Genomic DNA, 19,820 nt, shown 5'->3' with positions numbered 1-19,820 from the left:
CATGGACAAAAATAAAAACAAAGACGGCGGTGGTCTGTGGCAGTTACAATTCAGTATCTTTTCAGCAAAGTTGATACTATTTGTACTAAATAATGGCGTCGAATATGCTCTACCGGGGCTCTATTTTTAAAACAAAACACTTGTCTTTGCGTATTGAACTGACGGAATCACTGCGAGTTAGTTTGGACAGTCAACCAATCAACACCAGTCTTTAGCCGTACGTAACCGGAAAACCACGCCCCTTGTCCTATGCTCGCTGGAACGTTTTGTTTTTTGAAGCCAATTTACTTCCACACTTGGTCCACCAATCGCATTCCGCTGACTTTGCAACGTTAACTGGACTTTAAATCTTACAGGAACGTTACGAAACGGGCGTCAAGGCGTCGAATTCGATGAGTTTGGAGTTAAAGTAATGAAATGTAAACACGCCCACCTTTCATGCAAATTTCATCTAAAAATTAAATCATGGATGTTTGCGACGGGAAAAAGAAGAGAAAGGTAAGCGGCGGCGGCAATTGCAGGCGAAATGTGGCCGGGAAGGCGAAAAGAGAGCCGGCTAAAGTCCTCCGCTCCCTCACGGTGGAGGACAATAACAAATACCGGGAGCCCATGGAGGAAGAGGACGACGACGACTGCTTCTCCATTAGCTTCCTCCGGACAGTTCGGCCAGAACCTGCCGTGCTGGCACCTCTGTCGGTGCCACCGAGATACACTCTGATACGGGAGGTGGGTCGGGGTAGCTACGGTGTGGTGTATGAGGCCATAGCCCGGAAAACTGGAGCTAGGCTGGCCGTGAAAAGGCTCCAGTGCGACGCCCCGGAGAACGTGGAGTTGGCTTTGGCCGAGTTCTGGGCCCTGACCAGCCTGGAGAACCGACACCAGAATGTTGTGCAACTGGAGGAGTGTGTTCTGCAGAGGAATGGCTTGGCCCAGAAGATGAGCCATGGCAACAAGAGGTCCAAACAATACCTGAGGCTGGTGGAGACCTCACTGAAAGGTACAGAAATCACTGGTATTTCTTGCCTTTTTACTGTCGGGACACCCCCTTAAAAAAAACTACCGGTATACAGGAATTTAATTCAAAACTACCAACCTATGATCAAACGAATAACATGAGCAAAGTTATTACGCTGTATTTTGCTCCCAAGTTCAAACTGAAGTAGTTGTTATTATAACAACATAAATTCATTGTTCTAAGTGAAGCATGTTTATGCACATTGCATTGAAGCAGAGTTGCAGTTGTTCAACCATTATTTCCATAACCATTATAGTATGTACAGTATGTAACCACAATGCCCACCACAAAAATAAGAATCCCCTGAACACTGAACACTTATTTGACGTGTCACTCTCGCATCAAATTTTTACATTTTATTGTATGTGGTATAGGTTGTATGTTATCAGGTTTGACCTACTTCTCACTGTGTGCTTTTGTCCTGGCTCAGCACTCTAAAACCTCCATATGTTTGCTTTTCTTTTGGTAACTTGTCTCTTATGCACAGGTGTCAAACTCAGGTCCTGGAGGGCCGCTGTCCTGCATGTTTTCCAAGTCTCCCTGTTGCAACACACCTGATTCAAATAAAGAGGTTCAATGTCAGGCTTCCGCAGTGCTTGCTAATGATCTGATCATTTGAATCAGGTGTGTTGCAACAGGGAGACTTGGAAAACATGCAGGACAGCGGCCCTCCAGGACCTGAGTTTGACACCTATGCTTATGTAAGAATGTCACATTTATCCCAAGAGTGCCTTCTTTGGGAGTCATCAAGACAAAATGGAGTCAATAGAGTTGGATCACATTGCAAAGACTGAATGGGCCTCTTAGGTGTTAATGCAGTCACAGTTTGTTACCACTGCTAAAATTCAACACTCACACCTTTGCGAACATATTTCGTGTAGATAGGTAACTACTTTCAAGTAAAAAAAAAAAAAAAGAAGAGGAAAATCTTTCAATTACTAAAAATAAGAAAAAAATGACCACACTGATTAACTCTTATTACTAAAATTTGCACTTGAACCAAAAACAATCACCATTCATGTTCATGCCAACTTTATTGTCAAATGTGCTACATGTGCAAGTAGTATGATATGCAAGTAGCAGTATTCACTTTTGCGCAATGTTGCATATATTGGCAGAGTTTCTGTCATTTCTTACATTCTTGCGGCTACCGCAGACCAATTAGAAAAGAGATTGTTTTCACGTGGTTTGTTCTGACATTTTGAATGGTTTGGAATATTTACAGTGTCAGAACAAGCCAGTGAGTGGCAAATCCCTCGAGTGTCCACACGCGTCATTAAATTTAGACAGTAGAAAGCAAAATAAAGGCGTGAAAGCACCCGTTGACATATTGCAAAAGTCTGTACTTTTTCCTGCATGGCCTCCAGCTCTTAATTTACAAGCCTTGAAGACATTTCTTTAACTTTTTCATCTGGCTCCTTCTCTTGAGTCGCATAGTTGGTTGAAATTCAGCTTGGTCCCACAACACCACACACTCTTTGGGTGTTATGCTATGGACCGTAGAAAACCCGACTCCTGACTGACTGCATGTATTCTTTATCTTTTTCTGCCTGTGCAGGGGAACGCATTATAGGTCAGCCGTCGGAACCGTGTTACCTCTGGTTTGTCATGGAGTTTTGTGAAGGTGGTGACCTCAATCAGTACGTCCTGTCTCGTCGACCGGATCCCCAGACCAACAGGAGTTTTATGCGCCAGTTGACAAGTGCCGTGGCTTTCCTGCACCGGAACAACATTGTTCACAGGGATCTGAAGCCAGATAACATTTTAATCACACAGAAATCCGGTTCACCGGTTCTTAAAGTAGCTGACTTTGGCTTGAGTAAGGTTTGCGCGACTGTGAATTCGAAGAACGCCGAGGAGTCGCCCGCTGCAGGTGTTGGCAGCAGAGGAAGCAACCAGAACAACATTGTCAACCTCAACAAGTTATGGTTGTCCTCTGCGTGCGGGTCAGACTTCTACATGGCCCCTGAGGTGTGGGAGGGCCACTACACGGCGAAGGCGGATATCTTTGCCTTAGGCATCATCATCTGGGCAATGATTGAACGGATCACTTTCATTGACGCCGAGTCCAAACGGGAGCTGCTGGGCACCTACGTACGACAAGGCTCTGAGATTGTGCCTGTTGGCGAGGCCTTGTTGGAGAACCCCAAGATGGTCCTCCACATTCCTCAGAAGGCCAGGAGCTCCATGTCAGAAGAGGTGAAGAAACTCCTCCAGGAAATGCTGGCGTTCAACCCTCAGGAGCGACCCGACGCCTGTCAGCTGGAGGTGCTGATGGACCGGGTCACGTGTGCCGCGTGAGCGCCCCAACTACTCAATCCTTTCCCTTTTTCCCCCACTCCAACTAATCCAAAAAGGTACCTCTTTATTTCCCAGGTAAGATCATCTCTCTTACCAATATTATATTGTTTTGTTTTACAATCAGATATTGTCACTTGTGTGTGTTACCTATTGGGGGTAAAGTCATTTGGATCTACACAACTAAATCAAAACCAAAAAATGCTTGCAAAAGGCAAGGAACAATAACAACGAAAATTGATAGTCAACTGAAAGGACAAAAAACAAAAAATCCAATATGTGGCCGAGAATACAGATCAAGGAACATACTTACTAGATCAATAATGCTATGAACTAACAATGCAAGGCTATGAGGCTAAAATGCCAAGACTGTCTAGAAAATTAGGCACTTGGAGACAGAGTCGTGAGCAAGGCTAATAATCCGACAGAGTCCAGATCCATGTGCTTTGGGTGTGTTATGTTTTTTTTTTTTCCCCAACAATTTTCTCTGTGGTGTGTCAAAAATTGCAGGCCATTTTTATTTTCGTCTTTCAGGGATATTTACTTGCTCTATTATATTATATATAAATTTCCCCAGTGTGGGACAAATAAAGGATCTCTTATCTTATCTTATTAATTTATTAGTCATCATGATGGGCAGCAGCTGGTAGTTTCTATTAAAATCCAAGGATATGTAAAAAAGACCGAAGAGGTTTTTTTCTTTTCTTTTTGTGGCCATTTCTTGTCAAATGCAGATTGTGCGATGTTGAAGAGTTTCTGTCAGGGTTTTTTACCCAGACAAAGTTAAACAAATGACTCGACACACAGGGAAGACTGTCTTTCCTCGGCGGAAGTGGATCTCTGAGAGCGAACGACGGTTTAGTTCCTCCGTGATCACACTCGGAGTCCTTTGTCCTCCTGTCGGACTTTTATTGTTAACATATGCAAAATACAAGAAAAACACTGCCCCCGATATTTGCATACCGTGCCCCCCGGTCCGGCCCCTCGGTAGTGATCTGATCTACCCGAATACACAAGTCACAGATTTGCTGATGACAAATGTCCACCTGGGAGCGACGGCTGTTCCCAAACCGTCTTTTGGTATTCAACAACTCTTTGTTCCCAAGTGGTTTATTCCCACTTAGTGATTGAATCAAGCCTTTTTCCATCAGTTCGCCCCCCTTGCTTTGATGTGATTACTCAAGAAAAGGCCCTCCGCCCAAACGGCCGACACCTTTGCGCCGAGTATGTCCAGACATGCCCAAATTAACCGAAACTTTAAACATGATACCATTTTGCTCATAGATATCTCGATCATAAAAGTTATTATTTAACATTATATTTAAATTCCAAATCATACAACTTCGGATGAATCCAGCATTGGAATTTCCACTGTTTTTGCTTGCTTCACTGGCAACTGTTTCTTCCGTTAGTCGGTGAATGACGTGACGGTGTCAAGGTTAAAGGTACGGACTAGGTAGAAAAACGCTAAGGTAGCCAGCGAGTGCAGCAAAAATTCACACCTTTGAGAGAGTGGATGTATATTTTGTTCCGGTTGTAAAATCAAAGTGACCAAAACATCAGGATGTTTGTTTAAACTAAAACCACTGTCAAAGACCGAGCTTGACAGTTAGCTCTCAGATCATGCCACGAGCCCCGACGAACCCCCTATTGTAAAAGACCTTATGACATAACACCTCTCATCCCCCAAACCACGTGTGATTGCTGATGCACTCTGAGCACGCCATTGTGTGCTAGAATCTAGCTTCTCCGGCTTAGTTCTCTCACAGCATGATGAGAACGCACGTTATGCAACGGGCCTGCATGGCTGCAACTGGTCCAGTCAGAAACATGTCATCAGCACCGAAGGGATTAGGGCTGTAAACGTTGACGGCGGGAGGTCACATCTTTGTGCTGCCCGGTGGTATTTATGGCACATGTAGGTTAACTCGGGGTATAGCTAACAACGGTACACTCACCCTTCAGAGGCCAGTAATGGGATTTAAAGAAAAGCGACCAAAGAGATGTCACACAAATGAACAATTTTTTTTTTGCTTTTGCTTTTCACGGATTATAATCAACAATTTTTATTTCTTTAAAAAAATATTGTGTATAGCAGCAAACTTTATTTTCTCGTTATTAAAAAAAAAGTTCCAGTTTAAACTCAGTATTTCTGAATGAGGTGTATGGTCTTTCAGCAAAGCTAAATTGAATTTAACAACTAGATAAGAGCTTGTGTAATGTCATTTTGAGAACATTTATTGTGCAGATCTCAAGAGTCAAAATTCAGGACTGTATCATGAAAAAAATCACTGATATTCTGAATATTCACTATATTAATATACTTTTAAGATGATTGGTCACTCCTCCCAGCTGACATGCGTCATAATTAATTTCTCACCCTGTTTAGCTGTGTTGTGTTATTCGATATGAATTTCTCTCCAGGCACTTATTAAATTGCCTGCTATTTTGCTTTTCCAAGTTGGATATGCTCCGCTTTAACGAATTTCCAGCCAGAGTTCTCTGGAGCGGATACTCAAATCACCCAAGCAACTTAATTTCGGCGCTCTGCGATTACATGTCACTCTTAGATTACCTTCGCAATTAGCATGGCTTCTGCCTCTTTTGGTACTTACTCCTCGTCGTCCCTCTGTGAGAACAATACTTGTTAGAAGCGTAGCTCATTAACCGCTATGGATGATTACTTAGAAATGACTTCGCAAGACGTCCGTTGTTCGTTAGCTGGTGCGGTGGAAGCAGTAACGAGTTTTCCTTTTACTCAGACCGTCCGCACATCGGTCACTTATGAGCGTTGCGCCAAATTAATGCGTGTTTATCCAACAAGGCGAAGCTTTTTGGGACTGTTTGATTATAGGGGAAATTTTGAAATCTAGTAATTCTCAGTTTTGCTATTCAATGTGTTTTGATGAAGCACAAATGCAAATTTTGACTGGCAAACTGCTTTGATGACTATAATAATGGGGCAAATTCCAGCTCTGTACAGTATGTCGACACCTCCTCTTCCCCTTCCAGGATTTAAATGATTATTGGTAGGTTCTTCCCACATAAGCACACATGGAAGATCAATTTACTCCTTAAATTAAACAGAAACATCCCAAATCAGCAAAATATAACATAACCCTACTTGGAAATGACTGAAAAAAATGTGGCAATGGTGTCACGAGCGCAAAGATGGACGTTTTGGGCTAAAATATGAAATGGCACTGCACATTTGCCGCAGGACCTTTAGAGCACCATAACCATGGTCCAGTGAAGGACGGGGATTGCCGCACCATTCAAGTGATACAATAGGTGCAGTCCCCTTGGCAAAATGCTGCTGACTTTGCACCCATTGTATGCGTAGTTGTCATTAGCAGACACACACCCTCAATTGACAGGACATTGCTCCTTGCCTTGATCTCCATTCATGCGCTGTAGATTTCTTAAACACGGCCTTGAGTGTGACCACACATTTCCCTCGGGATATTCTATAGGCACAGGATGATTTTGTGTTTTTTTTTTTAATGCCAAGGGAAGATTGCCATTTGAAAATACTTTTGAAGTCATTCACATTCAATCTTGATTACATCTACCTCAGTTCTGTTTGTGACAGCCACTCATCACCCCTCCACCTCCTTCCTCGGACAGTGACAGTGTCGCTCATTATTCCAAAGTTTATGGAGGCCCGTGTCTGGAACATTTTGTGCCCTTGCTGTCTGCGGACCGTATGGCGTCTCTTTACAAACCGGGCCAGGGCCACATTTAAGCCCCAGTCCTGTTTATCCTTACTTGTGAATCCGCTTTCATTTCTCGGACAGCAGGAAGAGATTTTGTCATCTTCACTTTAGATTGTCCTTTTGTATGAATGGCACGAACGCCTGTTTACAAGCAGCTTTCACCTTTTGAAGGCATTCTTTCACCATCTGGTCGCCATACCCCAAAGCAGAATGCATTTTAATCAGGACAGCGAAACAATTTTAGTTTAAAGTTTTCTTTTCCGTTCTTTTTTTTTTTTTAAACTTTTGGCCCACAGGAAATTAAGTTGCTTTGACAACAGCTTGAAGGCAGGACACATCCACGCAACAGTATGTTTTGTAATAGCGCTCACAGTCGGAGAGGTTGTTACACAGAGACTGAGAAATGCCCCATAAAAACCCAACTGCATTTACAAGATTTGGGGGAGTAAGTGTAATGACTGCAGTGACGGTTATGCAACGATAAAGTTGTGAAAGTAGTCGCTTGGTGGCTGAGAGTTCTAAAGTTGGTATTATTTCGTGCGGAGTCAAACTCGAACAGGACAAACGGAATTGTCTCAAGAGATGTAGCTCTGTATGTGCTGTTTATTAATAAGTTCAATTTGAGGAAAAATGATGAGTTTGATTTAAACCAGGTGTAGTCACCCGGTGTTATAGAGAACAAGAACACATCTCTTCACTAGAAAAAATAATTGCTCAGATTGTGTGTGTGTGTGTGTGTGTGACTGCTTCCAATGACAAGGAATTGTCTCCAAAACATAACCTTAAAATCAATTCAACTGATTTAAAAGTGGACATTTGCGCCCATATTCAAAACAATGTCATTATTTCCTGACTGACTGTAATTAATGAATTGGCCATTCATTGTCCCTATAAATTTTTGGGGAAGTAGTTCTAGGTTTTGGGGGTGTCAAAATCTTACAGCCAGCATATTCCTTCACTCACCACTTATCTTGGTAGTTGCCATTAAAACTCCAAACAGAAGGGCAACACACACTTGCCATCTAGCCGTTTGGCCTAATTGCTGCAACTCCGACTACCACCGCGTCATTCAGTGATGTCATTGCTACATACCACAAAGGAAACCTGTTTTTATTGCTCGTCATGTGAAAATCATCTGTAATATCCTGTGATTAACTGGCCATCTGTCCAAGGTGTACAACGCCTTTCACCCTGGGTCAGCTCGGATAGAGTCAAGCTTCCCGGGAATTGATGCTATTGATTATATTTATGCATGGAAGGCAATGCAGAAAAGATTGTTCTTTACAATGGCAACCTTGCAGTAGACAGCCTAGGAAAACAAGTCCAAATAAAAGTGGACATAAACACATGAACGTAAATCGTAGCGTGTGATACAGGTTTGTTTTATAATTGAGCAGATGAGTTTTATCATTTGTTGCAGAGAGTTCCAGTCAGGCAAAATGTTGAAAAGGCAAAGTTTGACAGTAACGGTGGCTCGATGTCTCGGGGCCAATTAACGTGCCTGTCGGGCCACCTGGGTTTCACTGACATTGGCCCAACTGTGCCAGTACAAATATCATTCATAAGTAGGATGAAATCGGCACGTTCTTGGTTTTTCAAGATTTCATTTTCAGGATATTTACTTTTATCCTTTTATATTGATATTCACATCATTGATCGTTTTAACACGCGACATATTTTTTTTCCTTGGCTTGAACAAGGTATAATGTGCAGATTTATTTTTTTAATCCATACTTTGCCACATTCATGGCCAGCTGCCCTAATTGGCACTCTTTGCTTTTTATAAAGGCGAATGTGGATATTTTTTTCGCGGCTGCTTCATTCGCCCCAGTCATCGTACTCTTATGCAATTTGGCCACTGAGACTGCATGCTTCATATTCATCCATCCATTTTCTCATCAGCTTATCCTCACAAGGTACGCGGGCGTGCTGGAGCCGATCCCCCGTTGTAGCATGCGGGGCACTCCCAAAACTGGTTGCCAGCCAATTGCAGGTTACGCACAGACAAATAACACACACTTAGAATCACACACAGGGAATTTTTAGAGCGTTCTATTTGTCTAGCATGCATGCTTTTGGAATGTGGGAGGAAACTGGGGTACCCGAAGAAAACCCACGCAGTCAGGGGTAGAACAGGCAAACTCCTCACAGGAAAGCCAGAGCCCGGATTTGAACCCTGGACTTTGTACTGTGAAGCGGACATGCTAACCAGTCACCCGCTGTGCTGCCCTAGGCCGACATATGACATTTTAAATATCTTTAAGTATTGTTTTGGATCACAGTGTCGCTATACTGTATTGGCACAGTGGCCGGTTGGACTTTATGATCGTTATCTTAGAACCCAGAACCGTATTAATCGTGTGTGTGAAAGATGGACATTTATGCAGATTCGATCCCATTTTGTGGCACGTTCGGTAATGCACTAAAAAGCGCGTTGTGCTGTACTCTGACGGTTGCTGAAGATTTCTTTGGAGATGTCTTCAGTGGACAGATCCTTGAGTGACCAAAAGTAAAGCAGACTAAAAGGTTAATAAAATGTCACAGCTGAGGTGCTTGGTGGAGAGAGAGCGAAATAGGGTGGCATCTAACCAATGTGTGTTTTATAGATAAACCTGGACCAGTGAACTTGTCTGCATGAGTGAAGAGAGTTAACCAGAAGTACAGTCCACAATAGTAGTTTTTAAGTTGATGGTGGTTAGGATATCGCAGCCGCGGACCGTGTTGAAGCTGCGTCTACAGATGGTTGACTTAATGTATGTTATGCAAAAAACGAACAAGCAAACAAACAAATGCTTTTGGGGTCAAATTTTGGCCCCAGCAATCCTTTATTTGGGTTCCTGCTGTGAAAGAAAAAGGCAACTGGCATCTTTGCAGCTAGAGGAACATGCAGGCACAGACGCCCACTTACATAACAGATAATTAAACAAGAACGGCATCCGTGAGAAATGTGTTTCTTTGCATGCCACACGCCTACAAATACGCCCCGGGATTGTAAAAATTCAACACTCCATCCATAATCACTGAAAGTGCCTCGGTGTCTACAGGAACCCAGCCCCGCCACTTTCCTCAAAATACCCGTTGCACTTGTTTGAACAGTGTTATGCAACAGCAAATAGCTGGCATTTGACTTCATTCTCCCCAGATTTCAAAACGCTGGCCTTTGACGGATTTTCTTTATTTTTGTGAAACTTGGATTAAAATGACACGATCTTCACTGAATAAGATGAAAAGTCGCCACACCTGCTCGTTTCTAAACCCACGACCAAGATGAACCTATCATGCATCTTTCAACACCATTTATAGCTTTTATAGTGTGGCGCATGCTCTTGGCGTACCCCAGACACAACATTTGTCCCAACAAGTATGAGTTTCTGCCTTTAGCCAGATGATGTCTGTCATTGCGCCAAGACAGACCCGCGAGAGGCAACATGGTGCCAGTGGGCACTGTAAGTACGCGTGTGCAGCCTGCGTTAGCCAACTTGGTGAATGGTGCATTGTGTTTACGGCATTAAAATGGCCCCACCTCAGCTGTGACGTAACCACTTTCCATGTCCCCTGCACAGTCCATCATCAGCAAGATGTGTGTGCGCTGCTAAGCTGACCCACTTGCGTCCATACCATGTGCTGCTGTGGGTTATGCAACCTAAAAGAGTGACACACCACAGACATCCTGAGCAGTAGCTCCGCTGGCCGCTGGGCTGTTATTCGAGTGCTGTGCGGAAAAAAAAAAAAATTACAACATCAGTTATACAATTTTTTTCTTAAAATGTTCTTGTATTATGTTTTATTATCCATCCATTTTCCAATCCGCTTCTCCTCACAACGCTCACGGGGGGTGCTGGAGTCGATCCCAGCCTTCTTCGAGCAGTAGGCGGGGGACACCCTGAACTGGTTGCCAGCCAATCGCAGGGCACACAGAGACGAACAACCATCCGCGCTCACACTCACAACTAGGGAGTGTTCAATCAGCCTCCCATGCATGTTTTTGGAATGTGGGAGGAAACCAGCGTACCTGGAGAAAACCCACGCAGGACCGAGGAGAACATGCAAACTCCACACAGGGAGGCCTGAGCTGGAATCGAACCCAGTACCTCCGCACTGTGAGGTCGACGCGCTAACCACTGGACCACCGGGCCGCCCATGTTTTATTTTATTGTTATATAATACAGAGTTTGAATTCATTTCACCAGGGAACGTTTATTTCATGCTGACAGAACACGTTAAAAAGTAATTCCAGGTCCCACTGTAATGAAAAAAGTACTGTGGACTGACTTTGTTTTTCAAATTTCAAGTTGCACACAAAGATTTTTGGGGAGAAAAGCTGCCTCTACTAATGCGCATGTTTCATTAGGCGAAAAGTCAGCATGGCTGGGCAGACGGATCTGTCAGGCTTCTCACGCGATGTAACCATCAGTTCTTTTCGACCTCAGACACTGATGGTGTAGTGGTACACTTGCCTGACTTGTATCAGAGCAGCGTGGGATCGGTTCCCACTCACTGATGGTGTGGACGTGGGTTGGTTGTTCATCTCTGTGTATGCCCTGCGACTGACTGGCGACCAGTAGCCCGCCTTTCGTCCGAAGTCAGCTGGGATGGGCTCCAGCTCCCCGCGGCGCTATACAGGATAAGCGCTGTCGAAAATGAATGAATCAGACCTCAGAATGACGGGTCATTCTCGGCTGTCAACCCCCTCAAAAAAACCTTACAGTACTCCAAATTCATTTGTGAACCAAAACCGAAAAATATTTTTATTTGAAAAGAAAACTCTTGACGCATATCCACTCAATATGCAGTGAGCGGCTGATGAGTCAATGAAGTCTTCAGAACTGGTTTGTCAAAATATTAGTGCCATCAACCTTGGTGATGCTGTCAATATCGTTAGGGGGGGGGTGGAACACCAACAGTTTACAAACGGGCTCACGGAACAAATTGATTCTATAACTCGAGGTACCACGATGTAATCAATGAACAATTTGGATAATTTTATCTGCTCTGTGTCTGCAGATTTTGTTTACCGCGTGGATGTGGACTCCTTGACAGAGAAAGGGAATCCGGCAAAGCGAGACTGTGAAGAACACAACGCGTTCATTTTGGACTGATGTGGTCAGATTCTTCAGTTGGGACCAGTATGCAATCAACTCTCTTCCAGCACCACCCGCAATGAAACGTCTTGATGTAGCTGTTTGTTTTCCTCCTTCCGGGCCCGTTTGTTTTCTTTTTCATTGCGATGCAGCGAGTAGTAGCAGAGGTAAGCTAACCTACCTTTTATGGGATGACCCTTGTCCTGAGGTGGCTGCGTCACTTCTTTCCTCTGAACAGGCGTTGCTATCAGTTTCCCCACACGGTGCCTTAAACAGGGTCTACACTGAAAAATGTAGTCAAACCCATGAGTTTTCTTCACCCGGCCTTCCGACGTGGATCAAGGGGGGAATAGAGGGCAGGTGATTGAATGGAACCAAAAGCGCGTAGATTAGCGTACGAAGACTGCGGAGGATTTTCCAAACGATTTGGTTTGTTAACACAGGGAGCTTCTTTCTTCATTGCGTATCGGACCAAAGCATGATGTAGCATTTCATTTCAGTCATTCCGCACTCGTGGTGGACTTCGAGGTATCCCCCCCCCCGCCCCCATGTGGTGTGGAGCGACCTCATTAGCGACACGCTTTCCCTTTACACGCTCAGGTTCTTGGCGACCACTTCACTACTAAACAAGTGTGTGACTAGTTTTCTTGTGGAGTTTGGGCTTAGACATAAGTTAGCGCTCACCAACATTTTTCTTGCCCTCAACACTGTCACCCGGTGTAGTTCTTAGGAGGTGGTGTTATTGTACAGTTAACCCAATGTTAAGACAATCTCCAAAACGAAATGTAAATGTATGATGTTTTCTCTTTGCGACCGTTTTACAAATGTAGTTCACGCGCAGTTTGTAACGTGTGATCATGCTCCATTGCTTTACAATGGACTCAAAATCAATATCACCGAACTCATAAAACTCCTTTTTTTTCTTTTCCAAAATTTAAATCTTCCAAATCCACAGGGAAAAAAAATCCTTGAAATTCGCCTGTTGCTCTTTTTAATAAAAATGTAGATTGAGACTTTGGTTCTATCTAAAACGGTATAAAAAGTCAAAATATTACTCTTATTGCTGTACAGCAATGCTGAGAAATGTAGGGGTTTAAACTACAATACGTACCTGTTATGCCACCAGGCTTTTAGTTTGCTGTGGTGGATGCAGTGCTCAAGGGTCATCAAGGTTGCCATTATTTTTCTTTCAAATTCAACATTCAGACATCGTTCCACTTGAAAAACAAAAACAACTTCACGCTATGCAAAATGTTTCACTGAGAACAATTTAAAAACACAGTGTCGTGTGTAACAAATATGTTTTGAACTCTATGATTTTTTTTCCCACTTGTACTGAAATGTACTGTATGTTTATTTGATGTACATCAACAAATGTTTTTGTTACTGAAGTTGACAGGAGCCAGTAAAATATATATTTTTGGTGGGTTTTTTTTCCTGTAAATATATTTGACGACATTTCTTGAAATAAAAATTACAAATTGAGTCAAAGTCTATTTTATATTCCTATAAAATACTACTCCACCTTTGTAATGAATTGGACAGCAATAGTTGCGACTGGTTCAACTTCAAACCCTTCCAAAAAAATCCATCAAGCAGAAGACGGTTTGAGGAGCTTTTGAGCTAAACGCCAAACCTTTGGTAACTCCTGTTGAGCTACTCCAACGTGTACTGGACGAGTAATTCAACACACTGTCTGGCCTGGCCTCTTCCATTCACCATCATGGTGTTGAAGGTAGCATCGGTATACATAGACGAGACTAATCCTAATCCACAAGACTTTAATCCACTGTGAGAATATACTGTGGGAAGTAAGTGCGTCATTGTGACCTGTCCCGGATCATGAGCTCAGTCATGACGTTTACCAGTCTGAGCTCGTACATATTAGGACCATGACAAAGCACGGACTCGAGGTCAGGAGGTTTTGGCCCGAGGGCAGCGATGTCTGTCCTCACCACTGATTCTGAATCAGGCGACACAGATTTGAATTCAACAGAATTAATGCACAACTGTTTCACGTTGAAACATGCATTATAATTCCTTCTCTACTTCATAAACAGAAATTCAAGAAATCAATTTTTTTTTCTGACACAACAACACTACGATAGACATATAACTGCATGCACTCCTGAATAAAATCAATGATCAGCATCATTTTAATAAAAAGGTTAATAAGAAAACAATGTCCCAAGAATTTGCACGCTGGGAAACACTTACTTTTTAAAATGAGGCAAAACAAAAGGTTTTTCTATCGAGAAAATGCATACCTGCACAATAACAACATTGCCCTTATGTAACTGCTTTTACGCACTGAGCGACTCATGAATTTTTCAAATGTAGATCTTCCTAAAATTCACAAATCCAACCGTATTGTATTCTATGATATTGTTTCCAAAAGAGATTTCAACATAAAAGTGAAGAAAAGGACATGGGAAGTGAAAAATTTGCACTGCTGTGCCTGGTGCAGCACATGCACAACACTGGGAACATCATGTCCCATGCTGCCAGCTGTTTGCAGGTTGGCATGAAAGCTCAGTTTATTGGATGGAGCAGTGCTGCCCCCTACCGATCACATTAGCTTTGTTATTATTATCATCATCATCATCATCACCATTACCTTTACTGCACATCCGACCATTTTCTCTGATAATCAAGGCTGGGTCAGGACCCGGGGGTCGGCAAACCGCTGGTCCATAGCCGCATGCGCCTCTTTAGCGCCGCCCTAGTGGCTCCCTTAAAAACCTTACCAACCTTAAAAACAAAAACCGAAAATGTTTCAAAAACCTGATGTGCTCGAAAAAAGGTAAGACGTTTTGTGGACATCAGTGTCAACATACTTTTCGTGACACACTAATCCATTTCTAATTGAAAATTTCTGTTGACCAATTTCAAACAATGGACCCTTCATATGTGCAGATCAACAAGGCCGAAATGAAAGATAACGATACTTTCCTCCCTGAATCAACCACATATTAACCTTCATCTCTGAGCAATTGAAACAATATGTTAGATCCACCTGGAGAGATGGTGAGTCCTTTTGATTTAGGACGTAGCTAATCTCTGCAGCGCTCAAACAGTTCCCAGTGCAGCCTCTGCATTTCTTTTCGACTGAAGGGATAGATCACACAAACTGGAGTGAACATGTGGCTTTTGAATGGATTAGATCCAAATGGATGTTGTCATCCAGGAATCTCATTTCTGATCCTGCAGACCAAGCAAGTATCATATTTGGACTGGTGGAACAGCACTTAAATCATGGATGCTAAGCCTTTCTTTAGACCCTTCCGAGTACGAAGGAGCAGAGGTGGATGAAGACCGTAAAACCTCACTGGAGTTGTTGGCATTTGAGATCAAGACACAACACCACAAGCGATTGATGACTCCTCTGCATTGCTCATGAAATTGATTATTTGAATGATGCTGCTTAGAACAAACACTGGCTGGATCGATACCAAACTGGGTGTGGCGTTGCTGTGTGTTGTCCCGATGGTTTATACCAGTGGTTCTTAACCTTGTTGGAGATACCGAACCCAACCAGTTCATATGCACATTCACCGAACCCTTCATTAGTGAAAAACAAAAATCGGATTCAAGAAGTGTTCCTCCAGTTTTGCCGGTGCAAGACGAGAGTTGCTCAACTTGGCATGACAAATCATGCAGATAGGACGCTGAGTCCCATCACGTTCCATGATGCATGTGAATCCATGTTGTACATATTCGTCGGACCACTTTCTTTTTTTTTTGCTCAACGTAGTTAGCATGGATTAAAAAAAAATCAAAATAAATAAATAAAATCACACGTTGACGACTGAGCAAATTAAATTTCCCAGCACCAGTGGTTGGACAAGCAATGTAATGTGATCATCTGCAGCGGGCGTGTCATAATTAATTGGCATATTGAGTCGGGTGTGTCTTGACCTCCAAGGCAGAGGCTCCGTCGAACCCCCGAAACCGATTCACCAAACCCTTAGGGTTCGATCGAACCCAGGTTGAGAACCACTGGTTTATACATTTGTAACTCCACAAAGACGAGGGCACCTTGACAAACCGACGTCCTGCGGCGCGTGTGGCGCTCTTGATTGCAAACCACCAGAAGCAGAGCCTCATCAGAGGCAGACATAAGATGGACATTTGAAAACATCTGATAAGAAGACGTAATTGCAACACAAGCATTGAAAAGATGATTGCAGCTCAGATGATGAAATGAGACATCCAAGCTTATGAGTGATTGAGTGACTGATTACAGAAGCACATTTCAAGATGTTTAATCTATTCTGCGCTTTACAATGTGGGCACATGGGATTTGAATAACGAAGTGATCTCAGTAGCACCGGACATTTGGCTGATTGATGGTATTGATGGAGTCTGTGTCCTTGGGATGGACAGAGACTATTTGTGGTGATTGTGATGGACGTCCATCCATTCATTTTCTGATCCGCTTTATCCTCACAAGGGTCGCGGGGCGTGCTGGAGCTGATCCCAGCCGTCTTCGGGCAGTAGGCAGGGGACACCCTGAACCGGTCGCCAGACAATCGCAGGGCACACAGAGACGAACAACCAACCGCGCTCACACACACCTAGGGACAATTTTGAGTGTTCAATCAGCCTGCCATGCATGTTTTTGGAATGTGGGAGGAAACCGTAGTACCCGGAGAAAACCCACGCTGGCACAGGTGGAACATGCAAACTCCACACAGGAAGGCCGGAGCTGGAATCGAACCGGGTACGTCTGCACTGTGAGGTTGACGCACTACCCATTCGACCACCGGGCCACCCTGTGATGAACGTGTGATCCAAAATGACACACACCATCGAATACCATAAAAAAGACCTTTTAAAGATGACACCTACCTACTTCTTGCCTACTGATTAGTGCAAAGGGTCCGTTTGATACAGACTTCAGAAATGTAAAAAAAGCTCAAATTACAATTAATCACGTTATCATTGGTTAAAAACAAATAAATAAAGAAATCATATAACCTGCCTAAAAAGTGCACGGCACAAAAATTGGGGCCTCAAAAATGGAGGTCAAGGCCATCTAGCAAGCGGGAGTGATGTCATGCACATGCTTAATGGAGATTTCAATCTTGCCTCTCTGTCATCAACTTCCCAGAGCTTCCCACAACATCTGCAACAAGGGGGAATAAAACTCAGCACATTCTCTCTCCTAAGTGCCAATTTAAAGAGTGCGTGCACATTTTAATTTGAGAATACTTTATTTCATTATTTATGATTGCATTATTAATTATCATCTCATATGTTTTATGTCCGCCTCTTTGTTGCGGCTGCAGTTGTTGTGTACATGCTGCATAAAGAAAGTTGAGTTGAGAATATGAAATACTTTCATGAAATACTATAAATCTCTCCTTTGTTTACATTTTCAAATGGTAATTTATACGACGTTCCAAGAAAATCACATTGCTCCATCCCCCGGTGTGGTATTTTTTTTTTTTTGGAACAGGGCTGTGGGCTGCTCATGTGGTCTTTGTTGGTGACCCCTGCCATAAAAGATGTCATGCATGTAAGATGAAATATTTCACATTTCTTCAGTGAAGCTATGGCTATTTTCTTGTGTACGCTGGGTGAAGCATTCCTATCTCCTCCATTTTTTTCTTGTCCATTCATGTGAAATAGATGTCCTCAACAAAGCAGTCAAAGGCAAACATTTTGTGTAGGACTTTACAGTGGATATAAAAAGTCTGCACACCCCTCTTCAACTGACTGTTTTCGTGATAGAAAAAAATGACACCAAGAATTAAAAAAAAGAAAAACTGCAAAACTTTTTCCGTCATAAATATGATCTATAATCTGTACAACTCAAGTGAAAAGGAAAATCAAGGAGGAAGGAGAAGTAAAACTCGACCGTGGCAATAAAATGATTGCCAAAATGAGTGTGCACACCCAGCTCATGCAACTGCGTTCAGAATGAACAAATGATAATTAAACTCACGTAAAAATGGGAGTCAGCACAGACCCAAATGGACAAATAGGTCAAATGGAAAGCATGAAAATGCGAGCAGAATCTGCACAGCCCGCAGACATAAACATGAGCAGTTTAGACGCAAATAACTAGCCGGCAGCCACCGGATGAAAGCGACTATCGGTCGTGTCGTCTTTTGATCACATTTTCAAGTAGCAATGGTGCTAACACTATAGGTAAGATCGTAACTAAAATTATTATGTTTATATTTTAAGCCATATTTATTATTCCTGACTGGTCCATTTCTTTGTTGTTCACAGTGTTTTTTTTTTAATTCTACATTTGTTGTACGATAGAATAACACCATTTGAAATGAATGAAAAAAAATCAATGCGAGTAAAATGCTTATTCAGTCTATAATTATAATTTTTGGCAGTACCAGCGCTGATTATTATTTATTTTTTAATGGTTTCTGTGAGCAGCCTGTACAGTACTTGTCTCAACCGGTCCGTGACACAAAAAAGGTTAAGGACCACTGATTTAAATTTAAAGTACTGTACTCCTGATCAATCCCGAATAAATTTCTGATGTTCTAGTAGGCTTTTGTAAAAGTTAACACCAAACCTTAACACACGTTACTACAATAAAGCTTCTGTCACTGCCCAAATACTTCTGGATGTAACTGTAGTGTACATCAGTCAAGGGTGTCCTAATCCAAAAGTGAATCCCTTTGATAACTTCTAATCATCTCATTTGCTGCTTCTTCACAAGTGTGAATTCGTGTGCTGGTGCTGAGAACTCTTCTCCTTCCAATAGTCACTGTAATTGGACCATGCGCTTTGAATTGGGCTCATCAGTTCCGCATTACATGTGAAGAGAGAGGCAGGAGGGCGACATGGAGGTGAATTTAATCTGCTGTGAATCATTTGCTGATATGCACACAAACAATAACATGATAATCAGTGTTTTGACATTTCCACCGCTTGGTGGATGAATGGTCCAATCCCAGAGTGAATCGGGGTTATTCTTCAAATCAAAATCAGTCAAATGTCCGTCAGATCCATATACGGCATTATCGGTCCTTAAGGCAATTATCTTTTGTGCTCGATGCGGCTTTTAATCAGAACAAAGTATAACCTGCATATACATGAACATGTATTCTACTATTCATGTTTTTAATAGGATAGGATGTGATAAATAATCTCGTTTGTCTTGAATGAAATGAACAATTTGAAGTCAAAATGCTTTGAATTGGTCAAGAAAATATGGAAGGGGGGAGTAAATATGTAAAATATTTATATTGGAATTTTAATGTGAAAGATGTGCACATCGCAGAATATGGGAATTATCAGAAAATGAAAAATGCTCCCAAGACAGAATTTTGGTAATGTGGAAAACAGTCCTTGAATGTCGTCAGTATGGGGAAGTTGGAATGGTTTGAATTATGTGCAAGGAGTAGAAGGGTGAAAGTTGGCTGAATGTAATACTACTACTACTACTAATAATAATGATAACTTTCTGTGTTCGGTCAACACAATAAATAATAATAATAATAATAATACATTTTATTTATAAGCGCCTTTCAAGACACCCAAGGACACTTTACAAGAACAAAAAACACAAAACAATACGGGTTGAGCAGCGGCAGCCAAAACGCGCCAGCGTTCACTCAACCCGAAGGTCAGAAAGAAACCACAGGGGAGGGAGAGAGGGAGAAAAAAACCCACGCTCGAACTACCACAGGGGAGGGAGAGAGGGAGAAAAAAACCCACGCTCGAACTACCCTCATT

General features: G+C 42.6%; 1 protein-coding gene across 2 annotated transcripts; it reads left to right on the top strand.

The window, feature by feature from the left end:
* The first annotated feature begins 250 nt into the window (after positions 1-250).
* On the top strand, positions 251-13,595 carry stk35 (serine/threonine kinase 35). 2 transcript variants are annotated; one of them, XM_086137272.1, is made up of 3 exons: positions 251-997; positions 2,574-3,372; positions 12,034-13,595. In XM_086137272.1, exons 1-2 carry the CDS (start codon positions 466-468, stop codon positions 3,314-3,316), a joined length of 1,275 nt encoding a protein of 424 aa, XP_085993398.1. In that variant the 5' UTR covers positions 251-465; the 3' UTR covers positions 3,317-3,372; positions 12,034-13,595. The 2 variants fall into 2 exon arrangements, with proteins under 2 accessions (XP_085993398.1, XP_085993318.1); XM_086137192.1 differs by having other exon boundaries at positions 2,574-3,391.
* The last annotated feature ends 6,225 nt before the right edge of the window (positions 13,596-19,820 follow it).

This window comes from Hippocampus guttulatus, chromosome 1 (genome assembly GCF_054856545.1).
Source record: "Hippocampus guttulatus isolate MCC_2025c chromosome 1, RoL_Hgut_1.0, whole genome shotgun sequence".
Taxonomy (NCBI): Eukaryota; Metazoa; Chordata; class Actinopteri; order Syngnathiformes; family Syngnathidae; genus Hippocampus; species Hippocampus guttulatus.
This window is presented reverse-complemented; position numbering and strand designations above follow the sequence as displayed.

What these genes read in the sequence shown, in the direction of transcription:
- stk35 (XM_086137272.1), top strand. Translation starts at nt 466, where the DNA reads ATGGATGTTTGCGACGGGAAAAAGAAGAGAAAGGTAAGCGGCGGCGGC. An exon ending in GGTGGAGACCTCACTGAAAG is followed by an intron (nt 998 to 2,573) that starts GTACAGAAATCA and finishes CTGCCTGTGCAG; the next exon opens with GGGAACGCATTATAGGTCAG.